This window comes from Solenopsis invicta, chromosome 4 (genome assembly GCF_016802725.1).
Source record: "Solenopsis invicta isolate M01_SB chromosome 4, UNIL_Sinv_3.0, whole genome shotgun sequence".
In the NCBI taxonomy this organism is placed as follows: domain Eukaryota; kingdom Metazoa; phylum Arthropoda; class Insecta; order Hymenoptera; family Formicidae; genus Solenopsis; species Solenopsis invicta.
The window spans coordinates 15,824,248-15,847,187 of NC_052667.1; the positions used below are offsets into that span (position 1 = coordinate 15,824,248).

Below are 22,940 nucleotides of genomic sequence, written 5' to 3' on the forward strand. Positions count from 1 at the left end.
ATTAGAATTAAATCTTGACTCTCTTCGTTTGGTGAGCTCGTACCGACGACCGTAGTATTTTCCAACCGCGTCTAGATCGCGAGGCATCGTTGCAGAATCTTGTGAGTAATGTTAGATCTCGGCGGAAATACATTGTTAATTTTTTTACTAAATTGATGTGTTCTCTTTAAGCACCCTTGCTCTCCTCTACTCTGCACTCCCGCAGCCAATTCCGTGGTTGAGCTATCAGTTAAGAGAGCCCGTTACTGCCCGTGACAAAGTTGAGTATTTTCGCATTTTTCTCTACGGGAACTTGAAGATTGGTAACGTCTTGATCTAAGAGTGGCACGCTCGCTCGTGCCTGGCGCCCAATAGTATCGTCTAACTTCGTGCATTTGGTGTGAGCGACTTTACGAACAGCTTTCCTATCTAACTATCGTCACGAGCAATTAACGTAGTTGCACCACGCTCGTGAGTGCAGTCGCAATATACACTGTCCCTTTTTATACACATTAACTTGTTATATTCTTAACATAAATATTTATTTCGATAAATAGTACGCAAATTGTAACTTTACTTTTAATGTCTCATTTGTTTCCTGTGAACAAGATAAGAAATGGCAAAATACAAATTTGAAGGCCTTCCAGAAAGGAATCTGAAAAAGGAGTTTTTCTGCATGTAAAGGTAAATAAAAATTAAAATTAGAAAAATTAAAAGCATACTGATTAGTAGATTCAATATTATAGCACAGGTGTAATATGTTATAGTTAAAAGAACTAAATTATATAAGATAGGCGATGATCACGTTTTAATAACATTTTATTTTCTGTAGAACAGATACTCTACTCGATCCATATTCCATGCTAATCACTATGGCTCTTATTTTAATTACTTTTTCTTATAGAACAAAAAATTTCAACATTGACATAAAATTATAAAAGTATTAATATCTTCTTTATAGACAATCGCAGATTTTGAAATAACATTAGAGAAACGAACGGCAAAATTACTTGGTCCACCATGACAACATGTTGCATTAATAATAGGTCCTTCTTTTGTTGAAATCAGGATTTTGTCGTTATTGATGTATTTGGATATGAAGCGGAAACAGCACTAAATGCCGAGGTCCTTGTCTTCAAATTATGTAAAGCTCAAATCACACTAGTGATTGACGATTGCGATTGACAATTGGCGATTATTTTTTAAACCAATCAGAAGAAAGCAGTCGCCAATTGAGATTAGCGATTGCCGTTTAGAAAACGCTTTATTTTATAATCGTCAATCACAATCGGCAACCAATCGTAGCCAATAAAATAATCACGTGATTATTATAACCTAACAGGATTAGTAAAGTACTTGTGCCCATGGTGGACGTCTGTCGTATCGTACGGAAAGCACTCTAATTATTAAAATTTTAACTCTAATTATCACAATAATTAGCAATGATCAAGGTCCATATCTGTGTTCTTGATGGACGCCCTTGGTGGACGCCTGTGTCATAACTGTCATATCGTAAGAAAAGCACTCTATCTCTCATCCGGGAGTACCAAAGTGATAATAGAACATTCACAGTCAAGTGTATTTTGGCAACGACTCAAGTGTAATTTTGAATACATATCTTAATAACGAGCAAAATGTCGCTCAATATTAATCAATATTATTGGCAACGTCTGCAGAAACGAAAATTATTAGCAGTTATAATTATTATGCTACTGGAATGTAATAATAAAAAACATAATAGAAGAAAATGGGTGCACCGATGGGTAGCCAAAAGAAAAGAAAAAGGTTTACATCACAATTTGTTCATGGAACTTAGTTTAGAAGATCCTAATAGATTCAGAAAGTATGTAAAAAAGTGTTTTCTTTTTTTAATAAACATTTAAAAGAAAAGCGTTGAAATATTTCTTACAACATATATTACAGATGTTTGCGTATGGACACAGAAACATTTAAAGAACTTTTGGAGAGAGTTACTCCACTCATTGTGAAGAAAAATACGCATTTAAGAGAAAGCATTTCAGCAGCAGAAAGATTGTCTTTGACTTTACGTCATTTAGCTACAGGTAGTTAAAATTATTGCTTCTAAAAAACGTTTATACAACATCTACAATAAGATTATTGTAATGTTACAAGAAAGATGCACATAACAGACGACCACAAACAGAGCCCATATACCATGACTTCATTTGTCAAATTCATAATTTTCTTATTTATATTTTAAAAAAAAGACGATGGTCATAAAATATACCTGAGTTGGTAGAATATCACGATATCTTGTATAATTCAAGTTGAATTCTAAGAACAATCTTTAAAATTACTTTATTATAGTCTATTTAGATATTGTAGGACTGCATTCAAAAATTTTACTCGTCGGGTAAAGTAACTTTGAGTGATCAATTAGGATGAAGAAATCTTAATATTTCTTCGTCCTAATTGGTCACTCAAAGTTAATCTACGAGTACAATTTTCAAACGCAACCTAGGATGATTACTGATCATTAGTATTGTGGTTTTATAAAAAGCTGAATTTCAATCTAGCTTGTAGCAGAAATTTGTACAGGTATATACTCTCTATGTAATTTTGAGAAATATGTTACATATTAATTTTTTTAACTGTAATCTATCTTGAAGGTCTTGAATGTGAATATCAAATTATTCAATTTAATGCATTAAATGATATTTTACAACTCCCTCTTTTCCTCTAAGTTTGTATTTTTCTTTTAGGAGAGTCACAGGATTCTTTGTCAATGATTTTTAGAATAGGGCAAAGCACAATATCTGGCATTATAAAAGAAGTATGTCGAGCTATTATTGAAGTATTGAAAAAAGAATATTTAAAATTTCCTTCTTCTGAAATGGAGTGGCAAGAAGTTGCACGAAATTTTGATGAACTATGGCAATTTCAGAATTGCATAGGTGCAATTGACGGAAAGCACTGTAGAATTGATCCACCACTTAAATCAGGATCACTTTATTATTGTTACAAGGATTTCTTCAGTATTGTTTTAATGGCAGTTGTCGATGCTCATCTGCGTTTTATATACGTTGATATTGGGAGAAATGGACGAATAAGTGATTCAGGAGTTTGGAACAAATGTACTCTCAAGGCTCGTTTGGAAAGCAACAGTATTCACATTCCAGATCCATCTACAATATTTGGCACAAGAGAAATATTTCCTTTTTATTAGTAGGTGACGAAGGTTTTCCTTTGACAGAAAAACTTCTTATACCTTATCCTGGTCCTCAGTGTTCTGGAAGAAAAGATCGCAGAATTTTTAATTATAGGTATGATGATTTTTTAAATTTAATACTAAAATTATCCTTGGACCTATATTATATGGAACTGTTTTGAATGAATTCCAAATGGATTACGAAATTATTTTTTCTGGAATAGAAATCTAAGAAATAATTAAATAATTTTTTTTTGGAATTTAATCCAGATGTTTCCATAATATATGTTCAGATCATGATTTATATTACACATTTTTTAGATTATCACGAGCTAGGCGTTGTGCAGAAAATGCCTTTGGTGTTCTTGGAGTCAGGTTCCAAATATATCGGGCTGCAATGAGATATGACCCAGATGATGCTGAAAAGATAGTAATGGCAACTTGCTGTCTTCACAATCTATTACGGAGTAAAGTTGTTAGTAGGACTATATATATACCCCCAACATTTATTGATGAGGAACATATAATGTCAGGTGAAATCAAATTGGGTGATTTCTGGGCAGAGCCAGCAAGTGGTTTAGTAAACTTAAGTAATCAAGGAGGAAATAGGCATGCAAATTCTGCTATTCAGTTAAGAAATAAATGGTGTCTTTATTTTAATACTGAGGGCGCTGTGCCGTGGCAAGAGCGTATGGTGCGATAAATAAAATAACGTTATTATATTTTTATTCAAGTTATTATGTTATATTTGTTTCAAACCTTTTTTTTTATTTAGTTTGTTTATTCAAGATACAATATACACACATATACAGGGTGTTTCAGACCACCCGTACACCCCTTTTCTCTTCGCAGGATTAGGACCAATCAAAAATATGTTCAGACGAAAGTTGTAGGGTTTCAAAAGATTTATTCAATGATCTTATCAGTTTGACCTTGGATGGCGTCGCCAAGGTCAGATCGAAATCACATTAAGTTTTTTAAATGAAACACCCTATTTTTGATTCCAGAATCTAATAGCTGGTGTCAAGATCTTTCCAAAACACTACAAGAAAGTTTATTTTCGTTGACTACTTTCCGAGTTGTGCGGCTTGAAAGTTACACTACCGCCAACACCATGTAAATAACAATATAAAATCACGCGTTACGCAGAAAGCCGTGCAGCCGACACAAAGAAAGTAAACACGCGAGCCGGGCCAACAAAAACAGATCATGAAAAATCGTGAAAGTTAGCTGTCGCGACCGTAGATAGTCACATACATATGTATGTCATAATATTATGTAATTACATTATTACTTTAACGGTAGCACACGAGCAATAACGAGCGCGGCTTTCTGCGTAACGATGTCTAACTCGTGATTTTATACATATTGTTATTTGCATAGGATGTAGTAGAGATGTATTCACCACAACGCTATTGTGACTCAACTCAACACGAGTGACAATAACTCTCTCAAACTTGTCACCTACGTCTTCAATAACCGTCATATCAGTATCAATCGCGCAACAAAAATCCGACCCTCTTTATTAGTCTAGGTTTATTTAGCCATGTCCTATTCCAATGAAGAAGCATATGATATGCTGCTAATTTTAGGTGAGTGTCGAGGTACATTCATTGCAGCGGAAAGATTGTGGCGGGAACGTTATCCTGATCGGACTCCTCACTCGCGAAATGTTTTTTCACGTTTGGCTAAACGAATCAAAATTAAAGGTGTCGTTCAGCCTCAACATAACAAAGGTACACAAATTCGTCGTCCGATTATGGATGAAAGAACAGTGGAAATTCTTGCATCGACAGAATTGAACCCTTATGATTCTTTAAGACGACGAGAACAAGATTCTGGTGTTAGTAAAATCAGTGTTTGGCGCATTCTAAAAAATAACAAATTTCACCCTTACAGAATGTCTGTTCATCAAGCGTTGAATTATAACGATATTAGACAGAGACTTGTATTTTGCAACTTTATAAGACAGCAACCACTTGATTTCCACTTGAAAATTTTATTTTCTGACGAATGTACACTTAAAAGTGATGGATCTGTTAATACTTGGAACTCTCGTTATTGGGCACAAAATAATCCTCACTGGTTGAGAGAAGTAGATCATCAAACCATTTGGAAAATCAATGTTTGGTGTGGAATTATTGGAAGTCAAATCATAGGTCCTGTTTTCTTTGACGAAAATCTAAACGGTGATAGATATTCCGCCTTGATAATGACAGATCTTCCTGTCTTACTAGAAAATATTCCTCTGCAATTGCGCCTGAACATGTGGTTCCAACAAGATGCATGTCCGTCTCATACATCGAGAGTTGCTCGTGCGGCATTAAATACTATGTTCCCCGACAAGTGGATAGGCAAATACGGTCCAATCAATTATCCACCCCGATCACCAGATCTCACCGTCCTTGATTATTATTTCTGGGGAAGGATAAAAAACTTGGTCTATCATGAACGTCCGACTACGAGGGATAATATGATTCGTAGAATAAGTGAAGCAATTCGATCCTTACGTGCCGAGGAAATTCTTCGAGCAACCAATGATTTTCAAAATAGAGTTGATGCTTGCATCGCAGAGAATGGTGCTCACTTTGAACATTTAGTCGCTTAACAAAACATACACTCATTCATTCCCGAACGTGAGAGGCAAGGGGACTCACGTGAATCAAGCACCCCAAACGTGAGAGGCAAGGGGACTCACGTGAATCAAGCACCCCAAACGTGAGAGGCAAAGGGACTCACGTGAATCAAGCACCCCAAACGTGAGAGGCAAGGGGACTCACGTGAATCAAGCACCCCAAACGTGAGAGGCAAGGGGACTCACGTGAATCAAGCACCACAAACGTGAGAGGCAAGGGGACTCACGTGAATCAAGCACCCCAATGGGATGAAATTCTGGTCACGTCCACGTCGTTCATTCTGGATAATGCTAAGCACGGGAAAATGCATACAGTCAATCTGGACATGATTGATCACCAAACATAATCAATCCAGTTAATAAACAAAAGCAGAGTACATAAAACTTTGACTCCCCTTTTCCTCCCCCATACACATACGCATGCACGTATGCACACACCCACACACAAGATTAAATCCGACTAAGTAACCACCACATGGTACATCTTGAGTAATGCTGATGCTGGCGGTAGTGTAACTTTCAAGCCGCACAACTCGGAAAGTAGTCAACGAAAATAAACATTCTTATAGTGTTTTGGAAAGGTCTTGACACCAGCTATTAGATTCTGGAATCAAAAATAGGGTGTTCCATTTAAAAAACTTAATCTGATTACGATCTGACCTTGGCGACGCCATCCAAGGTCAAACTGATAAGATCATTGAATAGATCTTTTGAAACCCAACAACTTTCGTCTGAACATATTTTTGATTGGTCCTAATCCTGCGAAGAGAAAAGGGGTGTACGGGTGGTCTGAAACACCCTGTATATACATATGCATATACGAGGTGTGTTCAAAAAGTATCGCGAATTTTGAATTTTCGCGGGTTACGTATATTCGAATTTCGATCTTTTTGTGGCGTTATGTTGGTACTCATGTCTCTCACTTATGCCGACAAGCTCGGCCATTTTGAATGTTCACTTAATTGTTGACAGCTGCTTTGCTTGCACGTGTTTTGGATCGTCTTCGATTTTTACCTATTCAAAAAAATGGATCAAAGAACCTGTATCAAATTTTGTGTGGAAAACGAAATTAAGTGCGCGGATGCATTCCGAATGTTGACTGTGGCATACGGAGAAGCTACCTTGGACCGAAGCAACGTTTATCGGTGGTACAAAATGTTCTCAGAAGGCCGAGAAGATGTGAACGACGAAGAGCGTGCCGGACGCCCGAGCACTTCAACAACAGACGAAAAAATTAATGAAGTGGAGAAAATGGTATTGGCTAATCGTCGAATCACCGTTAGAGAAGTTGCTGAGGACCTAAACATATCGATTGGCTCGTGCCATTCGATTTTTATCAATGATTTGGGCATGAGACGGGTCGCCGCGAAATTCGTACCAAAATTGCTCAATTGCGACCAAAAACAGCATCGCATGAACATTGCTAATGAGATGTTGGACTCTGTCCGCGACGACCCAAATTTGCTCCAGAGAGTCATAACTGGTGACGAATCGTGGGTTTATGGTTATGACGTGGAAACCAAAGCTCAATCATCTCAATGGAAGCTGCCGCACGAACCAAGACCGAAAAAAGCGCGCCAAGTTCGGTCGAATGTGAAAGTTTTGCTGACAGTTTTCTTCGATTGCAGGGGCGTGGTGCATCATGAGTCCACAGGGTAGAACGGTCAATAAGGAATATTACCTGCAAGTTATGCGCAATTTGCGCGAAGCAATCCGCCAGAAACGCCCGGATTTGTGGAAGAACAAAAATTGGCTTTTGCACCACGATAACGCCCCTGCTCACACATCGTTGCTTGTGCGCGACTTTTTGGCCAAAAACAACACACTAATGATGCCGCAGCCACCGTATTCCCCAGATCTGGCCCCCTGTGACTTTTTCTTGTTCCCTAAACTGAAGAGGCCCATGAAAGGACGACGTTACGCTACGCTTGACGAGATAAAGACGGCATCGAAGGAGGAGCTGAACAAGATAAAAAAAAATGATTTTTTGAAGTGCTTCGAAGATTGGAAAAACCGTTGGCACAAGTGTATAATATCTCATGGGGATTACTTTGAAGGGGACAAAATAGATATTCATGAATAAATAAATAATTTTTGAAAAAACACAAAATTCGCGATACTTTTTGAACACACCTCGTATAACATTGATTGATAATAATATACTGATTTGTAAGCAGAAATTGGAAATAAAAATTTCTCATAAAAATAAACGTAAAACTTATTTGTTAAAAAAATTATTGTTTTGTAAATTATTTGTTAAAAAAATTATATAAACTTGTTAAAAAAATTATTTGAAAATGACGTTAAATAACATTTCAATGAAATTAATGCTATCGTTGAATCTTATTGAAATAACAAAAACGTTAAAATTATATTAAGATATCACTTTGCTAGGATAACATTTTAATTATTTTTATTTTAAATGTGCATAATGTTAAGTATTAAATTTTTAAAAATGTTAAACTATTATCTTATTCTAAGTATTTTAATATATCTGTAATGTTACTGAACCTGTTTTTTTTAAACAAATAACGGTTATATAATAACTTTTTTTCATAGGAATATAATTCCCTTTAATAAAAATATGTTAAGTTATATGTAAATAGAAAAAAAACATTCTATGTTCTCTTTAAATAAACAGAAAATTGAATCAAGTAAAATTTAGCAAAAACAACAAAACTATAGCACTCATGATGTATTATTTACTCTTGTGTTTCGGTACTTGCAAAGTAGTGAGAATTGTCATAATCTTTGTTTCACAACGCAAACGTATATCTGGTTTCATTTCTCTTAATCGAGCAGCAATATATAAACCCAGATGTTCACAAGCATCAGTAGTATGATGAGGCTTTGATTGCTGAATTTGTGGCATTTTCTCACTACTTATTTTTTTTAATGCTTCTACTGCTTTTTCCATAACACATAACTTTTTCTTCATTGCCCACGTTTTACGTAAACTGGATCCTTATCTAATCGCGTTCTTTTTTTAGTCACAAAAGTTAAATTCTCAGAAACAGGTTCAAAATTTTCTAAGTCACATTCAAATCCTTCAGATGACAATGATGATGTACCGGAAAATCCAACTGTTTCAATTGAAGACTAATTGAAATCTGTTTGGCTGTCATCTTGATGTGAAGCATGTAAAGATGCATTGGTATCAGGTGGTATCAATACCCATTTCTAAAACATGGTCATACAACATACGTTTATAATAAAATTAAATATACAATCGGCTAAAAAAAGACATCGTTTCTTCTAGAACTAATTATTAATTTAATTCTAGTAATAGTTACCTCTAAATTTGTATCAAAATACATATTGCTTTTAATTGAATTAACAAGATTATTGTTTCTTTCTTCGCTATCAGCTTGATTGTCTTCAAGTACATCAAGATTTGATGAACTTTCCGTTTGTACACAGGCTTTCTTTAAGAACAGCAGACTTGTGTAGAATGGCCACTTAGGTTTGTAGATCTCATCAGTACTTTTTCCACTGCATCTTTGTTTTGACTCCCTTATTCTTTTTTCGTTATTCATAAACGTAGTTCTCATATTGATAAATCTTTCACGAACTGTTTCAGCTAAAAAATAAAATAATTTAAACATTTATCTTAATAATAGAGAAGCATAATCTAAACTAACGTAACATCATTATATTACTTTAAAAACAAGGAAAAATTAGCTCTTCTGAAAACTCAGAAATGAAATTTAGATTGTATTCTTTTATTTACCTGTTGCATGTGGACCTACGATATCTGCTACCTCTTGCCACAGAGTTTCTTTCAAGTCTGTTCGCTTGTACATTGGATGAGAAACATCCCACAAATGCGGTCTATTTTTTACAGCATCAATTAATAAAACTTCTTGATCAGTACTAATTGCTTGCTTCTTTGGTGGCATTATGAATATTGTAAATAAATACACTTGAGTCAATTGCCAAAATACATTTGACTGTGAATGTTCGATTATCACTTTGGTACTCCCGGATGGGAGATAGAGTGCTTTTCTTACGATATGACAGTTATGGCAGGGGTGCGCACGATTGAACACCGCACGATTGGACACCACCACTCACAGCGGCCGATGCCTAGAGTTTTTCCGTTGGTTTGGTTAGATAAGTCAAGATGATTGGTTGGTGTCCAATCGTGCTGTGTCCAAAAGAGTGTCACCCGTTATGGCACACGTGTCCACCAAGGGCGTCCATCAAGAACACAAGTATGGACCTTGATCATTACTAATTGTTATGATAATTAGAGTTAAAATTTTAATAATTAAAGTGCTTTCCGTACGATACGACAGACGTCCACCATGGGCACAAGTACTTTACTGATTCTGTTAGGTTATAATAATCACGTGATTATTTTATTGGCTACGATTGGTTGTCGATGGCGATTGACGATTATAAAATAGAGCGCTTTTTAAACGGCAATCGCTAATCTCAATCGGCGACTGCTTTGCTCTGATTGGTTGAAAAGTAATCGCCAATCGTTAATCGCAATCGGCAATCGCTAATGTGATTTGGGCTTAACGCTTTAAACATTCGATATCCCGTAGAGGTAGGACAACTGTTTTTACAAAGAGCTATATGTGAATTTGAAACTGTGTGGGATAAACATAAAAATTCTGATTTCTTCAATTCTGACGACTATTTAAGAATATAAATTATTTTAATTTTAATCCATTTTGGAAAATACACTTGCATCATGCCTACTTGCTTTTTGTGCAAAGAAATCAATCTGTACAATCTGTAAATAGTCTGTTAACGCATTTCACGGTTAAATATTATGTCAATTCATTAACTGTAACATCATAATCTCATTCATTATGCAAGAATCATGATGCAATGTGGACCACTTGTTTCTTTATCTGTAATTAGATTTGAAGGTTTTTATAAAAATCTTAAAAAAATTTCGAATGTTTTTATGTCATGAAAAATATTGCCTTTTCAATTGTTACTTAATATCAATTCTTATTTTGTTATAAACTTATGGTTAAAGAAAGTATTCTTCCAAATATTTAAATAGAATCAGGAAATATCGTTGATATTAGTAAACATCATAACTTTAATAATTTTATGTTATCATTACCAAACAATATAAGTTATAATATATGTTTTGTTACTAATTGGGTCAATCATAAAGGTACTCGGTACCAACCTAAAATGGTATTACTTTGTGGAATAGATGAAAGTTCTTGTTCCGTTTTTGCGGAAATTCAGTTTATTATTGTTAATGATAATAGTCTACTTTTTATTTGTTCTTCTCTTATAAATATAGGTTTGAATTGCAATATTGGAAGTTTTGAAATAGAACAAAGTATAAAATAGCTATCAAGTGAATATCAAGATTTAGTCGATCCTTTTCCTTTGTTCATATATACTATGGGAGGTGGGAAACGTTATATTATTTTACATTATTCCGTTTAATTTCATACTCTTCAGCCTGATTTTCAAATGACTGTAACACGGTGAAAAATTATCGTAGATAAAAAATAAAAAAAGCATTTTGAAGCTTGAAGATCCAACTTTAACGCTCTATCAGCAGATTTTCAAAATTCTTTTAACTTCCTTGTCTTATGCAGTAAAAAAGCACACCCTGTTTTGTTCCTTAAAATTTCGTATTTTTGACACTTTGCAGCTCGACCAACAAATTTTTTTCGAACAATTCAAGTAAAGCTTCATAAACTACAACATTTTGCCTACAAAATGCTTTTTTTAAAATTTCTCTACGATTTTTTTTGACCGAGTTACGCTACTTTGAAGCTAAACCTGCATTTTTTACAAATGATATCCGTACTCCGTGAAAAATCATCGTAGACAAAAAATCAAAAAACCATTTTAAAGCTCGAAGTTCCAGCTTTAACATGCTGTTAATGGTTTTCAAAAATTTTCTCAATTTCTTAGTACTATGCCCCAAAAAAGATACACTGTTTTTTCCTTAAAATAACGTATTTTTAACAGCCTGTAGCTCAATAAAAAAATTTTTCTCGACAAATCCAATGCAAGTGCCATAAAGTATGACATTTTCTCTACAAAATGCTTTTTTTAAAGTTTTCTCTACGATTTTTTTTGACCGAGTTACAAGACTTTGAAGATATACATTTTTTACAGTACATTTTTCCGAAAAATGACGTCTACCGCCGACATTAGCATTACCCAATGTGCACCACGTGGAGGTTGTCGGTCGGATTTTTGCACATCGTGTGTGTGTGTGTGAGTGTGTGTGTGTGTGTGTGTGTGTGTGTGTGTGTGTGTGTGTGTGTGTGTGTGTGTATGTATCACAGCAGAGATAAGGACCCCGCAGTTCGTCACTTCTGCAGTATTTAATGACTCCAAACCCTCTCTGCTGTGTGTGTATGCGCTCGCGCGCATGAGAGTTCAATAGTGTGTATTTCCTCCTCTCTGATCAATTACTGCTTGCAAGCGTTCTCGCATATTTATACATCTTGCAATACGATCTTGCGGAATGTTGTGCCAAATTTCCGTTAAAATTTCTCCCAATTCTTCTAAATTTCGCGGCTGTTCCTCGCGACGCCTTAATCGTCGTTCCATTTCATCCCAAATGTGCTCGATTGGATTTAAGTCCGGGCTATTGGCGGGATGATTTAACAGTCTAATTGCGTGTCGTTGAAAAAAACGTCGCGTTATATTCGCCGTATGAGGTCGAGCGTTGTCCTGCATAAAAATAAAGTTCCGACAGGTTCGATTTAATAGCAAAACGTGTGGTCGTAGAATATCGTTGATATAACGAACACCCGTCATTGCCGGAGGTGGCAGGATCACTAGATCACTTCGTCTTGTAAGTGATATACACCCCCACACCATCACGGAACCGCCGTTGTAGGATCGTATTGGCATAACGCAACGTCGATCATAGCGTTCATTTCGTCGACGCCAAGTACGTATACGAGCATCATTGCCATAAAGGCAAAAACGTGATTCGTCGGAGAAATATACATTTCTCCATTCCCTAGCGGTCCAATTTATGTGATCGCGCGCAAATTGATAATGTACTTGGCGATGTACGAGTGTGAGTCTTGGTACTTGTGCACGAACACGAGAACGAAGACCGGCTTCTCTCAAACGGTTGCGAATTGTTTGTTCGCACACATGGCGCAAATGAATGTCATTACGAATGTTTCTTGCGGTAATTATTCGTCTTTCTAATGCATAAAGAACAATGGCTCGATCTTGTCTATTTGTCGTTAATCGAGAACGACCACTACCTTCACGTCTCGTGTAATTTCCCGTGTCTTGATATCGTAACCAAGCTCTACTCACTACGGACACAGATGCACCAATATCTTGTGCCACATAACGCATACTAAAACCTTGTTGCAAAAGCGCAATTATGCGTGCAACTTCTACGGCCGATAAATGTCTACGCGGCATTTTGAAAATTCCGTGTCGCTTATCACACTGCGAGAATCGCCGGCGTACTAAACAAAATTTTATTGTATTGAGCATGCAATGTTTACATATGGTCATCTTTGTCTAAAAAGAGATTTTTTTTAGACTAAGACGACTATATGTTTACAGTTCACAGGATTGGAGAAATGTATATTTCTCCGACGAATCATGTTTTTGCCTTTATGGCAATGATGCTCGTATACGTACTTGGCATCGACGAAATGAACGCTATGATCAACGTTGCGTTATGCCAATACGATCCTACAACGGCGGTTCCGTGATGGTGTGGGGGTGTATATCACTTACAAGACGAAGTGATCTAGTGATCCTGCCACCTCCGGCAATGACGTGTGTTCGTTATATCAACGATATTCTACGACCACACGTTTTGCTATTAAATCGAACCTGTCGGAACTTTACTTTTATGCAGGACAACGCTCGACCTCATACGGCGAATATAACGCGACGTTTTTTTCAACGACACGCAATTAGACTGTTAAATCATCCCGCCAATAGCCCGGACTTAAATCCAATCGAGCACATTTGGGATGACGATTAAGGCGTCGCGAGGAACAGCCGCGAAATTTAGAAGAATTGGGAGAAATTTTAACGGAAATTTGGCACAACATTCCGCAAGATCGTATTGCAAGATGTATAAATATGCGAGAACGCTTGCAAGCAGTAATTGATCAGAGAGGAGGAAATACACACTATTGAACTCTCATGCGCGCGAGCGCATACACACACAGCAGAGAGGGTTTGGAGTCATTAAATACTGCAGAAGTGACGAACTGCGGGGTCCTTATCTCTGCTGTGATACATACACACACACACACACACACACACACACACACACACACACACACACACACACACACACACTCACACACACACACACGATGTGCAAAAATCCGACCGACAACCTCCACGTGGTGCACATTGGGTAATGCTAATGTCGGCGGTAGACGTCATTTTTCGGAAAAATGTACTGTAAAAAATGTATATCTTCAAAGTCTTGTAACTCGGTCAAAAAAAATCGTAGAGAAAACTTTAAAAAAAGCATTTTGTAGAGAAAATGTCATACTTTATGGCACTTGCATTGGATTTGTCGAGAAAAATTTTTTTATTGAGCTACAGGCTGTTAAAAATACGTTATTTTAAGGAAAAAACAGTGTATCTTTTTTGGGGCATAGTACTAAGAAATTGAGAAAATTTTTGAAAACCATTAACAGCATGTTAAAGCTGGAACTTCGAGCTTTAAAATGGTTTTTTGATTTTTTGTCTACGATGATTTTTCACGGAGTACGGATATCATTTGTAAAAAATGCAGGTTTAGCTTCAAAGTAGCGTAACTCGGTCAAAAAAATCGTAGAGAAATTTTAAAAAAAGCATTTTGTAGGCAAAATGTTGTAGTTTATGAAGCTTTACTTGAATTGTTCGAAAAAAATTTGTTGGTCGAGCTGCAAAGTGTCAAAAATACGAAATTTTAAGGAACAAAACAGGGTGTGCTGTTTTACTGCATAAGACAAGGAAGTTAAAAGAATTTTGAAAATCTGCTGATAGAGCGTTAAAGTTGGATCTTCAAGCTTCAAAATGCTTTTTTTATTTTTTATCTACGATGATTTTTCACCGAGTTACAGTCATTTGAAAATAGCCTAATTTTTGGTGTCTGGAAAGTGTTCCCTATTTCCTTTGTTCATATATACTATGGGAGGTGGGAAACGTTATATTATTTTACATTATTCCGTTTAATTTCATACTCTTCATCCTGATCCTAAATATTACTAGATTTATGTATTGTGCATTAATGTTATGGTCGGATTAAAATGAGGGGACTGTATTAACGTTGGATTTCACTTTTTATTGATTTGGATCTAACAAAACGCAACCTTTGCTTGCCACCGGCTATCGCCATCTTACCACGCTTTCCCTCTTTACACTTTTAACGCACAGAGCGTATGCGTGCGCATTGCAACAGCGCGAGATGTACATAAACGAATTGAACATAGGAAGGAAAGTTATATTAGCTTGTATAAATTAAATGTAAACTTAAATTCTAAACATACCCTCCCTCCCCCCACATTGAAAGGTACTTTCAATAAACGAAACTAACTATTGAGTAGTGTAATACTGTTTGATTAAAGGCTTATTGTTGCCTGAATAATCTGTGTTTTTTCTTATTTGTTTTTTATGTCTATTAAGTTGTACGCTAACTAATTAAATTATAACCCGAGTAACTGAATTTGATTCTTGTCTTATAAACTAAGTTTGTAAATAAGGTGATAAACAATAAAATTTTTATTCTATCGGTAACGGACAGAGTTTCGCAACCGCGATACGCGTCGTTCCTTTTGCAACTCTGATGATAGCAACTCTGGTTACATCGTCTTTTTCTGGATGGATTGTTACTATGCGTTCAAGTCTCCACTTGAGTGGAGAAAGGTTGTTCTTTTTGATTATTACCATCGTGCCCTCAGCAATGGATTTGGTAACCTTTTTTTTTAGTTCATTGTTGCAACTTTGAGATGTACCCTTTACTCCACCGCTTCCAGAAGTGCTGCTGGATACTCTGAATTAGCTGCCACTTAAACAATCAAGATTCTGGCAACTTGGTTAAAGTAGGGTCTGCTGGTGAAGTGAGTGAACGCCCAATGAGAAAATGAGCAGGAGTAATAGGAGTAAAATCTGAGGGGTCTAGTGACATTGGTGTTAAAAGGCGTGAATTTAATATTCCTTCAATTTGTACTAAGAATGTGTAGAATTCTTCGTATGTTAGAATTGCGTTACCTGCTACTCATCGCAGATGATGTTTAATGGACCTAACCTCGACCTCCCAGAGACCGCCGAAGTGTGGCAAATAAGCGGGAATAAAATGCCACTCGATGCCGATATCGTTTACTGCAGTCTGAATCAAATTAGCTTCGTTTTTTAAAAGTAACGCCAATTCCTTTAACTCTCTGTTTGCGCCAACAAAGTTGGTTCCGTTATCGGAATATAAGTGAGCGAGTTTGCCCCATTTGGCTGAAAAACGTCTGAGTGTTGCTATGAATGCTTCCGACGTCAGATTGGACATCAATTCTAAGTGAAGTGCTTTTGTAGCAAAACAAACGAATAGGCACACGAAAGCCTTGCTAGTTTTACTGCCTCTTCCATTTCTATCTTTAATTATAAAGAGGCCGGCATAGTCTATTCCCGTATTGTGGAATGGCATGGCTTGAGACACGCGTGTTTTAGGCAATTCTCCCATCGGAGTTTGTGCTGATGTAGGATTATTTTTGAAACATTTTATGCACTCGTGTACTACTCTTCTAGTCAAGTTTGTGCCTCCAATCGACCAAAATTGCTCGCAAATTGAACTCAAAAACAACTGAGGTCCTGCATGTAATAACTTTAAATGTTGACTTCTGAAAACTAAATTTGTAAATTTATAACTCGCTGACAAAACTATAGGATGTTTCTTGTCTGAATGAAATGCCGAATTCTTTAATCTCCCGCCTACACGGATGGGACTGTCCTGATTTAAAAACACATTGAGTGTCGCTAGCTTTCCTTGTGTGATCGAACCTTTTTGTTGAAGTGTTTACCTCTCTGTCGGAAAAGATTCTTCCTGTGCTACACGTGCTAAAATGTTTAATGAGATTCTTGACTCTGTTATTGACAAGCATGCTGATTGAGATCTGGTTTTATTTTTGCAATTTTCTATGAAGCGTCTGTAATATACGACTATCCAAATTAAACGCCTCATGTTTGAGCTGATTTCAAATATAAATAATTGGATCGGTTGAGCTTGTTTAATTGTGCAAACTGTGCATCTCATATCTACCGTTGGGATTTCCGTTCGAGGTGTGATAAGCTATTTATATTCGGACTGTGACAAAAAAGATGGACCATACCACCAGATGTCCAATTGTTGCAATTGATTAAGAAGAACACCCCGCGACAGCAGATCAGCTGGATTTTCTTCTTACGGAACATATCTCCAGTCATTCACGTTCGTCAAATCTTGTATCTCTGCTATACGATTGGATAGAAAAACTTGTAACTTGCATGCTTGTGTGTGTATCCAATTGAGAATTATTGTGGAGTTACTATAATATGTGATCCTATCAAATGATACAGTTAATGAACTTGTTACCTTTTTGACTAAGCGTGATAATGTAAGTGCTGCACAGAGCTCCAAACGCGGTAATGTCTGTACCTTAAGTGGTGCGACTCTTGTTTTAAAGCACAATAACCTTGTTAACTTGTGCTGATGATTCACTAAGCTCACGTATAAGCACGAACCATAAGTCGCTTGTGACGCGTCTGCGAATTCATGTAGCTCTAGTCTCGTATAGCTCTTGCAGGCTACATGTCTAGATATTGCAATTTGATTTAACTCATTTATTTGATTGCAAAATAATAACCAGGTAGAATATAAGTCGGCTGGGATTGCTTCATTTCATCCTTTCTGTACCAGTTCTCTTGTTTCTTCTATTGAATTTGTTTCTGTCAAGAGATCGTCTACATAGAAATATTGACGAATAACTTTTGCTGTCGGGCCACAACTGTTCTACTTCTTTTGCAAGTTTGATTATACACCTCGTTGCTAAATAGGGTGCCGATGCTGTACCATATGTAACTGTATTTAGCTGGAAGACTTCTATTGGATCCTCAGAAACTTTGCGCCATAGTATTCGTTGTAGAGGACGTTGTTCTGGATTTATAAGCACTTGTCTATACACCTTCTCAATGTCTTATACTACTTCTATTTCGTGAATTCTGAATCTAATCATTATTGAAAACAGATCTTCTTGCAATGATGGTCCAAGCATTTGTATGTGGTTAAACGACTTGCCGTGTCAGTCGTCGTCGCCATTGCCGTCGCCGTCGCCGTTGTCAGTCGTCGTTGTTTTTCTCTTCGCAAAATTTCAGATTTTTCCCCTTTGGCGGTAATTTTGAAAAGCTATATAAATATATATCAAAAATATTTCAAAAACTTGGTTTCTCTCTCTGTTCTCACTCTCTCCTTTGCTTGCTCTAGTTTTTCGTCTCTCTCTCTCTCTCTCTCTCTCTCTCTCTCTCTCTGGCAAGAAGAAGACGTGTCGAGAGTCGCTCCGTAAATGTAATAACTTTTGAGTGGTTTAAAGTGAGAAAAGACATAAAACAAGTTGATTGACTTGCACCCCATAGACCTGAGATAGCTGTGAAAGTTATTTAGCCGGGATATGGCGATCTGTAAATGTGAGCAATGAATTTATTGTTTGAGACATCGAAGTCTCACAAAACAGTAGATATTATATGTGAACACAATAGTGCTGACGTGTGTAAGTGGATCACAGGTGACGGAACGCATGTGCTGATATTAACAGTTTTGGCCGGTAATTATTAGCAGGGACGAGGAATATGCAGAATACCGATGCTCGGCATGTAAGAAGGCAATTAAGAGCAAAGTTGTTAAATGTAAGACTTGCCCAAAGATTTTTTACCATCCAGGATATGTAAATAAGCATAGAATTCTTGACAGAAACCAAGAGTACGTGCCGTGTAAAGGCCCATTTGAGGAATTTTTCATTGATATTGAAAAAGTACCGATACCGATAGGAAAAGATAGGACATCATCGACAGGATCTGTAGGATCTACAGGAGCGATCACAACAATAAGCAGTGGAAGTAAAGGGTCAGGCATTGACTGAAAAATAGATTGGATTATAAGAGCTGTAAAAGAAATAAGAAATAAGGCGGTACGTAAAAATGAAATTAAAATAATGATTAAAGAAGTAGTTCAAGAAGAATTAGGAAATGTCAAGCAAGAATTGGAAAACTTGAAGAAAATGATACAGGGAACAGCATATGGATCAAAGGAAAGACTACAGAGAAGCTACAATGAAGCGATTAAAGAAAAGAAGAAAGAAAACGTTATAATAGTTAAACCAAAATTGCAACAGGAGAATGAAGACACGAAAAAAGTAATAAAAGAGAAGGTAGATGTAAAAAATATGTCAATGGGAGTAACAAAATTAAAGAAATGAAGCAAAGGAGTAGTAATTATGGGTTGTGAAACTGGAGAAGAGGTAAAAAAATTGAAACAGACAGTACAAGCTAAACTGGGAGAGAATTATAAAGTGCTCGAGTCGTTTTAATCGAAACCAAAATTAAAAATTGTTAACAAAAATTTAGAAGAAATAAACTTAGATGATAATGAACTTATAAATACAATTAAGAAGCAGAATAAAATAGATATAGTAAATATGCGAATTGTGAAGAGAATGGTTAAAGAAAAGAGTAACAATCAAAGAAGAGGAAAAGAAGAAGGATCAATAATAATAGAAGTAGATAAAGAGATGCACGAGCTGATATTGAAGAAATCAAAACTAAATATAGGATGGAAGAAATGTCCTGTATTTAATTACGTCAGTGTCAAAAGATGTTTTAAATGCCGGGAGTACTTCACCATTGTTAAAAATTGTACGAGAGAAGAAACATGCTGCAAATGCGCTGGGAATCAAAACTCGCGTATTTGCACAGCGACGGAGAGCAAATGTGTGAATAGTATGTTCAAAAATACAACATACAATCTAAAAATAAATGATGAACATGAAGCCATCAGTCGAGAATATCCAACTTTTAAGAGGGCGTTACAGGAAGAGAAGAGGAGAGCAGGTTGGGAAGATACAAAATAGTAACTACCGAAGAAAGAAGAAATAATTATGTATACAAATGCGCAGAGCTTACCAGCGCACATAGACGAACTGCAGTATCAGGTATAAAGAGGATAAATCCTGTGATGGTAGCAATGTCGAGATCAGGCTGATTAGTGACATAGAAGACAGTGAAGTAAATGTGCCTAGTTACACTGTAGTTAGATGCGATGCCAAAAATAGGAACGCAGAGGGAGTTATTATGTATATAAAAGACGATATTAGATATGAAATAGTATTAATAAAAAAGTTAGAGTCAAATTGCTGGTGTGCTGCGATAGAAATAAAAGAAAAACTTTATAAAGGAGTGATAATGGTAACATATCACTCACCAAGCGCATCGCACGAAGATTTCATGAGATTTTTTGATATAGTAGAGGAGTTAGTAATAAAGAGAAAATGCATGGTAATAGGAGATTTTAATATAGACTTTATGACGGATTCGTTTTATGCAAAAAAATTACAAGAGACAATATTAAGTTTGGGCATGATACAGTATGCGAACAAACCAACGAGAGTTACAAAAGACAGTCAGACAATTATAGATTTAATTTTCTCTAATAATAATAATATAGTACAAGTAATTCATGAACCTAAGATTATGCGTGGCTGAAAGTAGAGTTAAATGTGAGTTAAATGAAAGTAAATACAGGGAATTTAGCGCTAGAAGTTTACAAAGAGTTTGATGAAGATGAATTTGTTATATTAGTAAAAAACAAATTACAGAAAAGTCAGGGATGGCAATGTAAATGTATGGGTGTGAGTGAGAGAGCGAAAAAATTTGTTAACAGTATAGTAGATGCGTTAGATGTAATGGTACCGAAGAAAAAATTTTGAATTCTAAAAGTATGGGAGGGGAAAAAATGGTTTTAAGATGAGATAAGAGAGGTTGCGGATAGGAGGGATAAGGCATATAGGAAAGCATTGTATGACAATACCGAACAAAATTGGTCACAGTATAAAATTGAAAGAAATGGAGTAGTAAAATTAATCAAGGAAAAAAGAAAAAATATTACGAAAGTATGACAGATTTTAATAAAGAAAACCCTACGACTAAGTGGAAAACCTTGAAAGAAGTAATTAGAGGCGAGCCAGTAGGTATAAAGGAAATAAGAAATATAGATTTTGAGATCTTTGGCAATACCGAAGAGTGCAATATAGCCGATAAATTTAATTTATATTATATACAAAGTATTAAGAGTATAGTAAACTCTATAAAGGTAGATAGATCTGGCAGTGATATAATTGAATTTTGTATAAATATAAATAAGAAAACTATTTATACTATCGAGAACAAAGGAATTATGGAAAGTTTTGAGGTTGTTACACTAGAGCAGCTAGAAGAAATAGTTATGGAATTACCAAAAAAGAAAGGTACGGAAGAGGGAATAACTAGTGATATATTGAAGGTAGCTTTTCCTGTAATAAAAGAAGAATTTGCAATTTTAATAAGTAATTTTTTTAAGAAAAGGTCACTGTCCGGAAGGTTGTAGAATCTCTACTATAATACCGATCCCAAAGATAGATAAAGCCAAAAAAGCGACCGAATATAGGCCTATCAATATGTTACCAATATATGAAAAAGTGCTAGAATTAGTAGTAAAAGAACAACTTGAAACATATTTGAAAACAAACGGTATTTTTAACAGAATTTAACAGTATTTATAACAGAACATCAGGCGGAATTTCAAAAATATTATTCGTGTGAAACAGCGATTCAATCCGTCATAGACATATGGAAATTAATAGTGAGCGAGGGAAAAATGGTAGGAGTTATCTTCATGGATCTTAAAAGAGCGTTTGAAACAATAGATAGAGAAAGATTGTTAGAAAAAATGTATCAATGCGGAATTAGAGGAATGACCTTAAAGTGGTTCAAATCATACTTAAATAATAGGTTACAACAGGTACGATTCAATCAGATATGGTCTAAATTATTGCTTATAGAATATGGAGTGCCACAAGGTTCAGTACTAGGACCTTTGCTATTTATATTATATATAAATGATATAATTGAAGTCTGTCCAGAAGGGTGCAATATAAAAATGTTCGCAGATGACACGCTTATACAGGGTGTATGATAATGGTTGTCCCCATGTTTTACCGTAGGAGTTGACTTACCGACTTGCACTTGTAGTTCACTAAACGCTCGTTAGATGACAGATACTTCGGTACAGGACCGAGTTACACGTACATACAGGCCCCTGGTGAAACTTTTTCTCAGATATTTTTGGATCATTTTTCAGAACATGTGTATAATTTTTTATAAAACGTTATAAAATCTAAAAAGTTAAAAAAGTATTTTTTTTAAATTGTGAAATGAGAAATCTCAGAATATTTCAGAATTTACATGAAAAGTTCTAAGAAAAGATGTAGACTTTTTAAGTATTTCTAATTGTATTTTCGAAAAATGTTCCAATTCGTATAAAAATTATGAGAAAAACTTTAACCAGGGATGTTTTTGGGAAAAATATGATAAAATATAAAAAATTTTTTATAATTATGGAATCGTTTTGAGAAATTATAAATTTTTTATTTTTTGTTGAAAAATAATGTAAGAAAATATTAGACAATCTAAAGAATTTCACATAATTTCATATGGAATCATTCTGAGAAACTATGAAATTTATTATTTCATATTATTTGGGAAAAGTGTTAAGAAATATTAGATAATCTGAACAATTTTTCAGAATTTATAATAGGATTGTTCTGATCGAAATATTATATTTTACGTTTTGGTGAAAAAAATGTAAGAAAATATGAAAAAAATTTTTTATAAGTTCACATAATTACTTACGAATTGTGAACATAAAAAATTATTATATAAGAATTTTATAAAAAAATTATGAGAAAAGTTTTTACTAGGGAAAGCTGTGCATGGTTAGTTATATTAGATTTACTAAGATTACTACTTCTATTTATTAATCAGATTAATAAATAAAAGTAGTAAATAGAAACGTAGAAAAAATACTAAGTATATTTAATATCCACACAATTTTTATCACAACTTTTTAATACTTTTAATCCTTTGAATTTAAATATTATCTTTGAAGTACTTTTATTTTAAAGA

At 35.3% G+C, this 22,940-nt stretch overlaps 2 protein-coding genes across 3 annotated transcripts; one reads left to right on the top strand and one right to left on the bottom strand.

The window, feature by feature from the left end:
• The first annotated feature begins 2,537 nt into the window (after positions 1–2,537).
• LOC120357601 lies at positions 2,538–3,851 on the top strand. The gene is made up of 2 exons (XM_039448439.1): positions 2,538–3,263; positions 3,470–3,851. Exons 1-2 carry the CDS (start codon positions 3,073–3,075, stop codon positions 3,849–3,851), a joined length of 573 nt encoding a protein of 190 aa, XP_039304373.1. The 5' UTR covers positions 2,538–3,072.
• A 4,973-nt stretch (positions 3,852–8,824) lies between these two features.
• Positions 8,825–11,234, bottom strand: LOC105196893. Of its 2 annotated transcripts, XM_039448362.1 has the most exons (4): positions 9,767–11,234; positions 9,514–9,670; positions 9,077–9,363; positions 8,825–8,963 (listed from the first exon to the last, which is right to left on the bottom strand). In XM_039448362.1, exons 2-4 carry the CDS (start codon positions 9,584–9,586, stop codon positions 8,883–8,885), a joined length of 441 nt encoding a protein of 146 aa, XP_039304296.1. In that variant the 5' UTR covers positions 9,587–9,670; positions 9,767–11,234; the 3' UTR covers positions 8,825–8,882. The 2 variants fall into 2 exon arrangements, with proteins under 2 accessions (XP_039304296.1, XP_039304295.1); XM_039448361.1 differs by having other exon boundaries at positions 9,514–11,234.
• Between the last annotated feature and the right edge of the window lie 11,706 nt (positions 11,235–22,940).

Excerpts from the sequence above, each read along its gene's own strand:
- LOC120357601 (XM_039448439.1), top strand. The coding sequence starts at position 3,073 with ATGTACTCTCAAGGCTCGTTTGGAAAGCAACAGTATTCACATTCCAGA. Across the intron at positions 3,264-3,469 it reads CGCAGAATTTTTAATTATAG|ATTATCACGAGCTAGGCGTT; the intron begins GTATGATGATTT and ends CACATTTTTTAG.
- LOC105196893 (XM_039448361.1), bottom strand. The coding sequence starts at position 9,682 with ATGCCACCAAAGAAGCAAGCAATTAGTACTGATCAAGAAGTTTTATTA. Across the intron at positions 9,364-9,513 it reads CGTAGGTCCACATGCAACAG|CTGAAACAGTTCGTGAAAGA; the intron begins GTAAATAAAAGA and ends TTTATTTTTTAG. Across the intron at positions 8,964-9,076 it reads ATTTTGATACAAATTTAGAG|AAATGGGTATTGATACCACC; the intron begins GTAACTATTACT and ends ACCATGTTTTAG.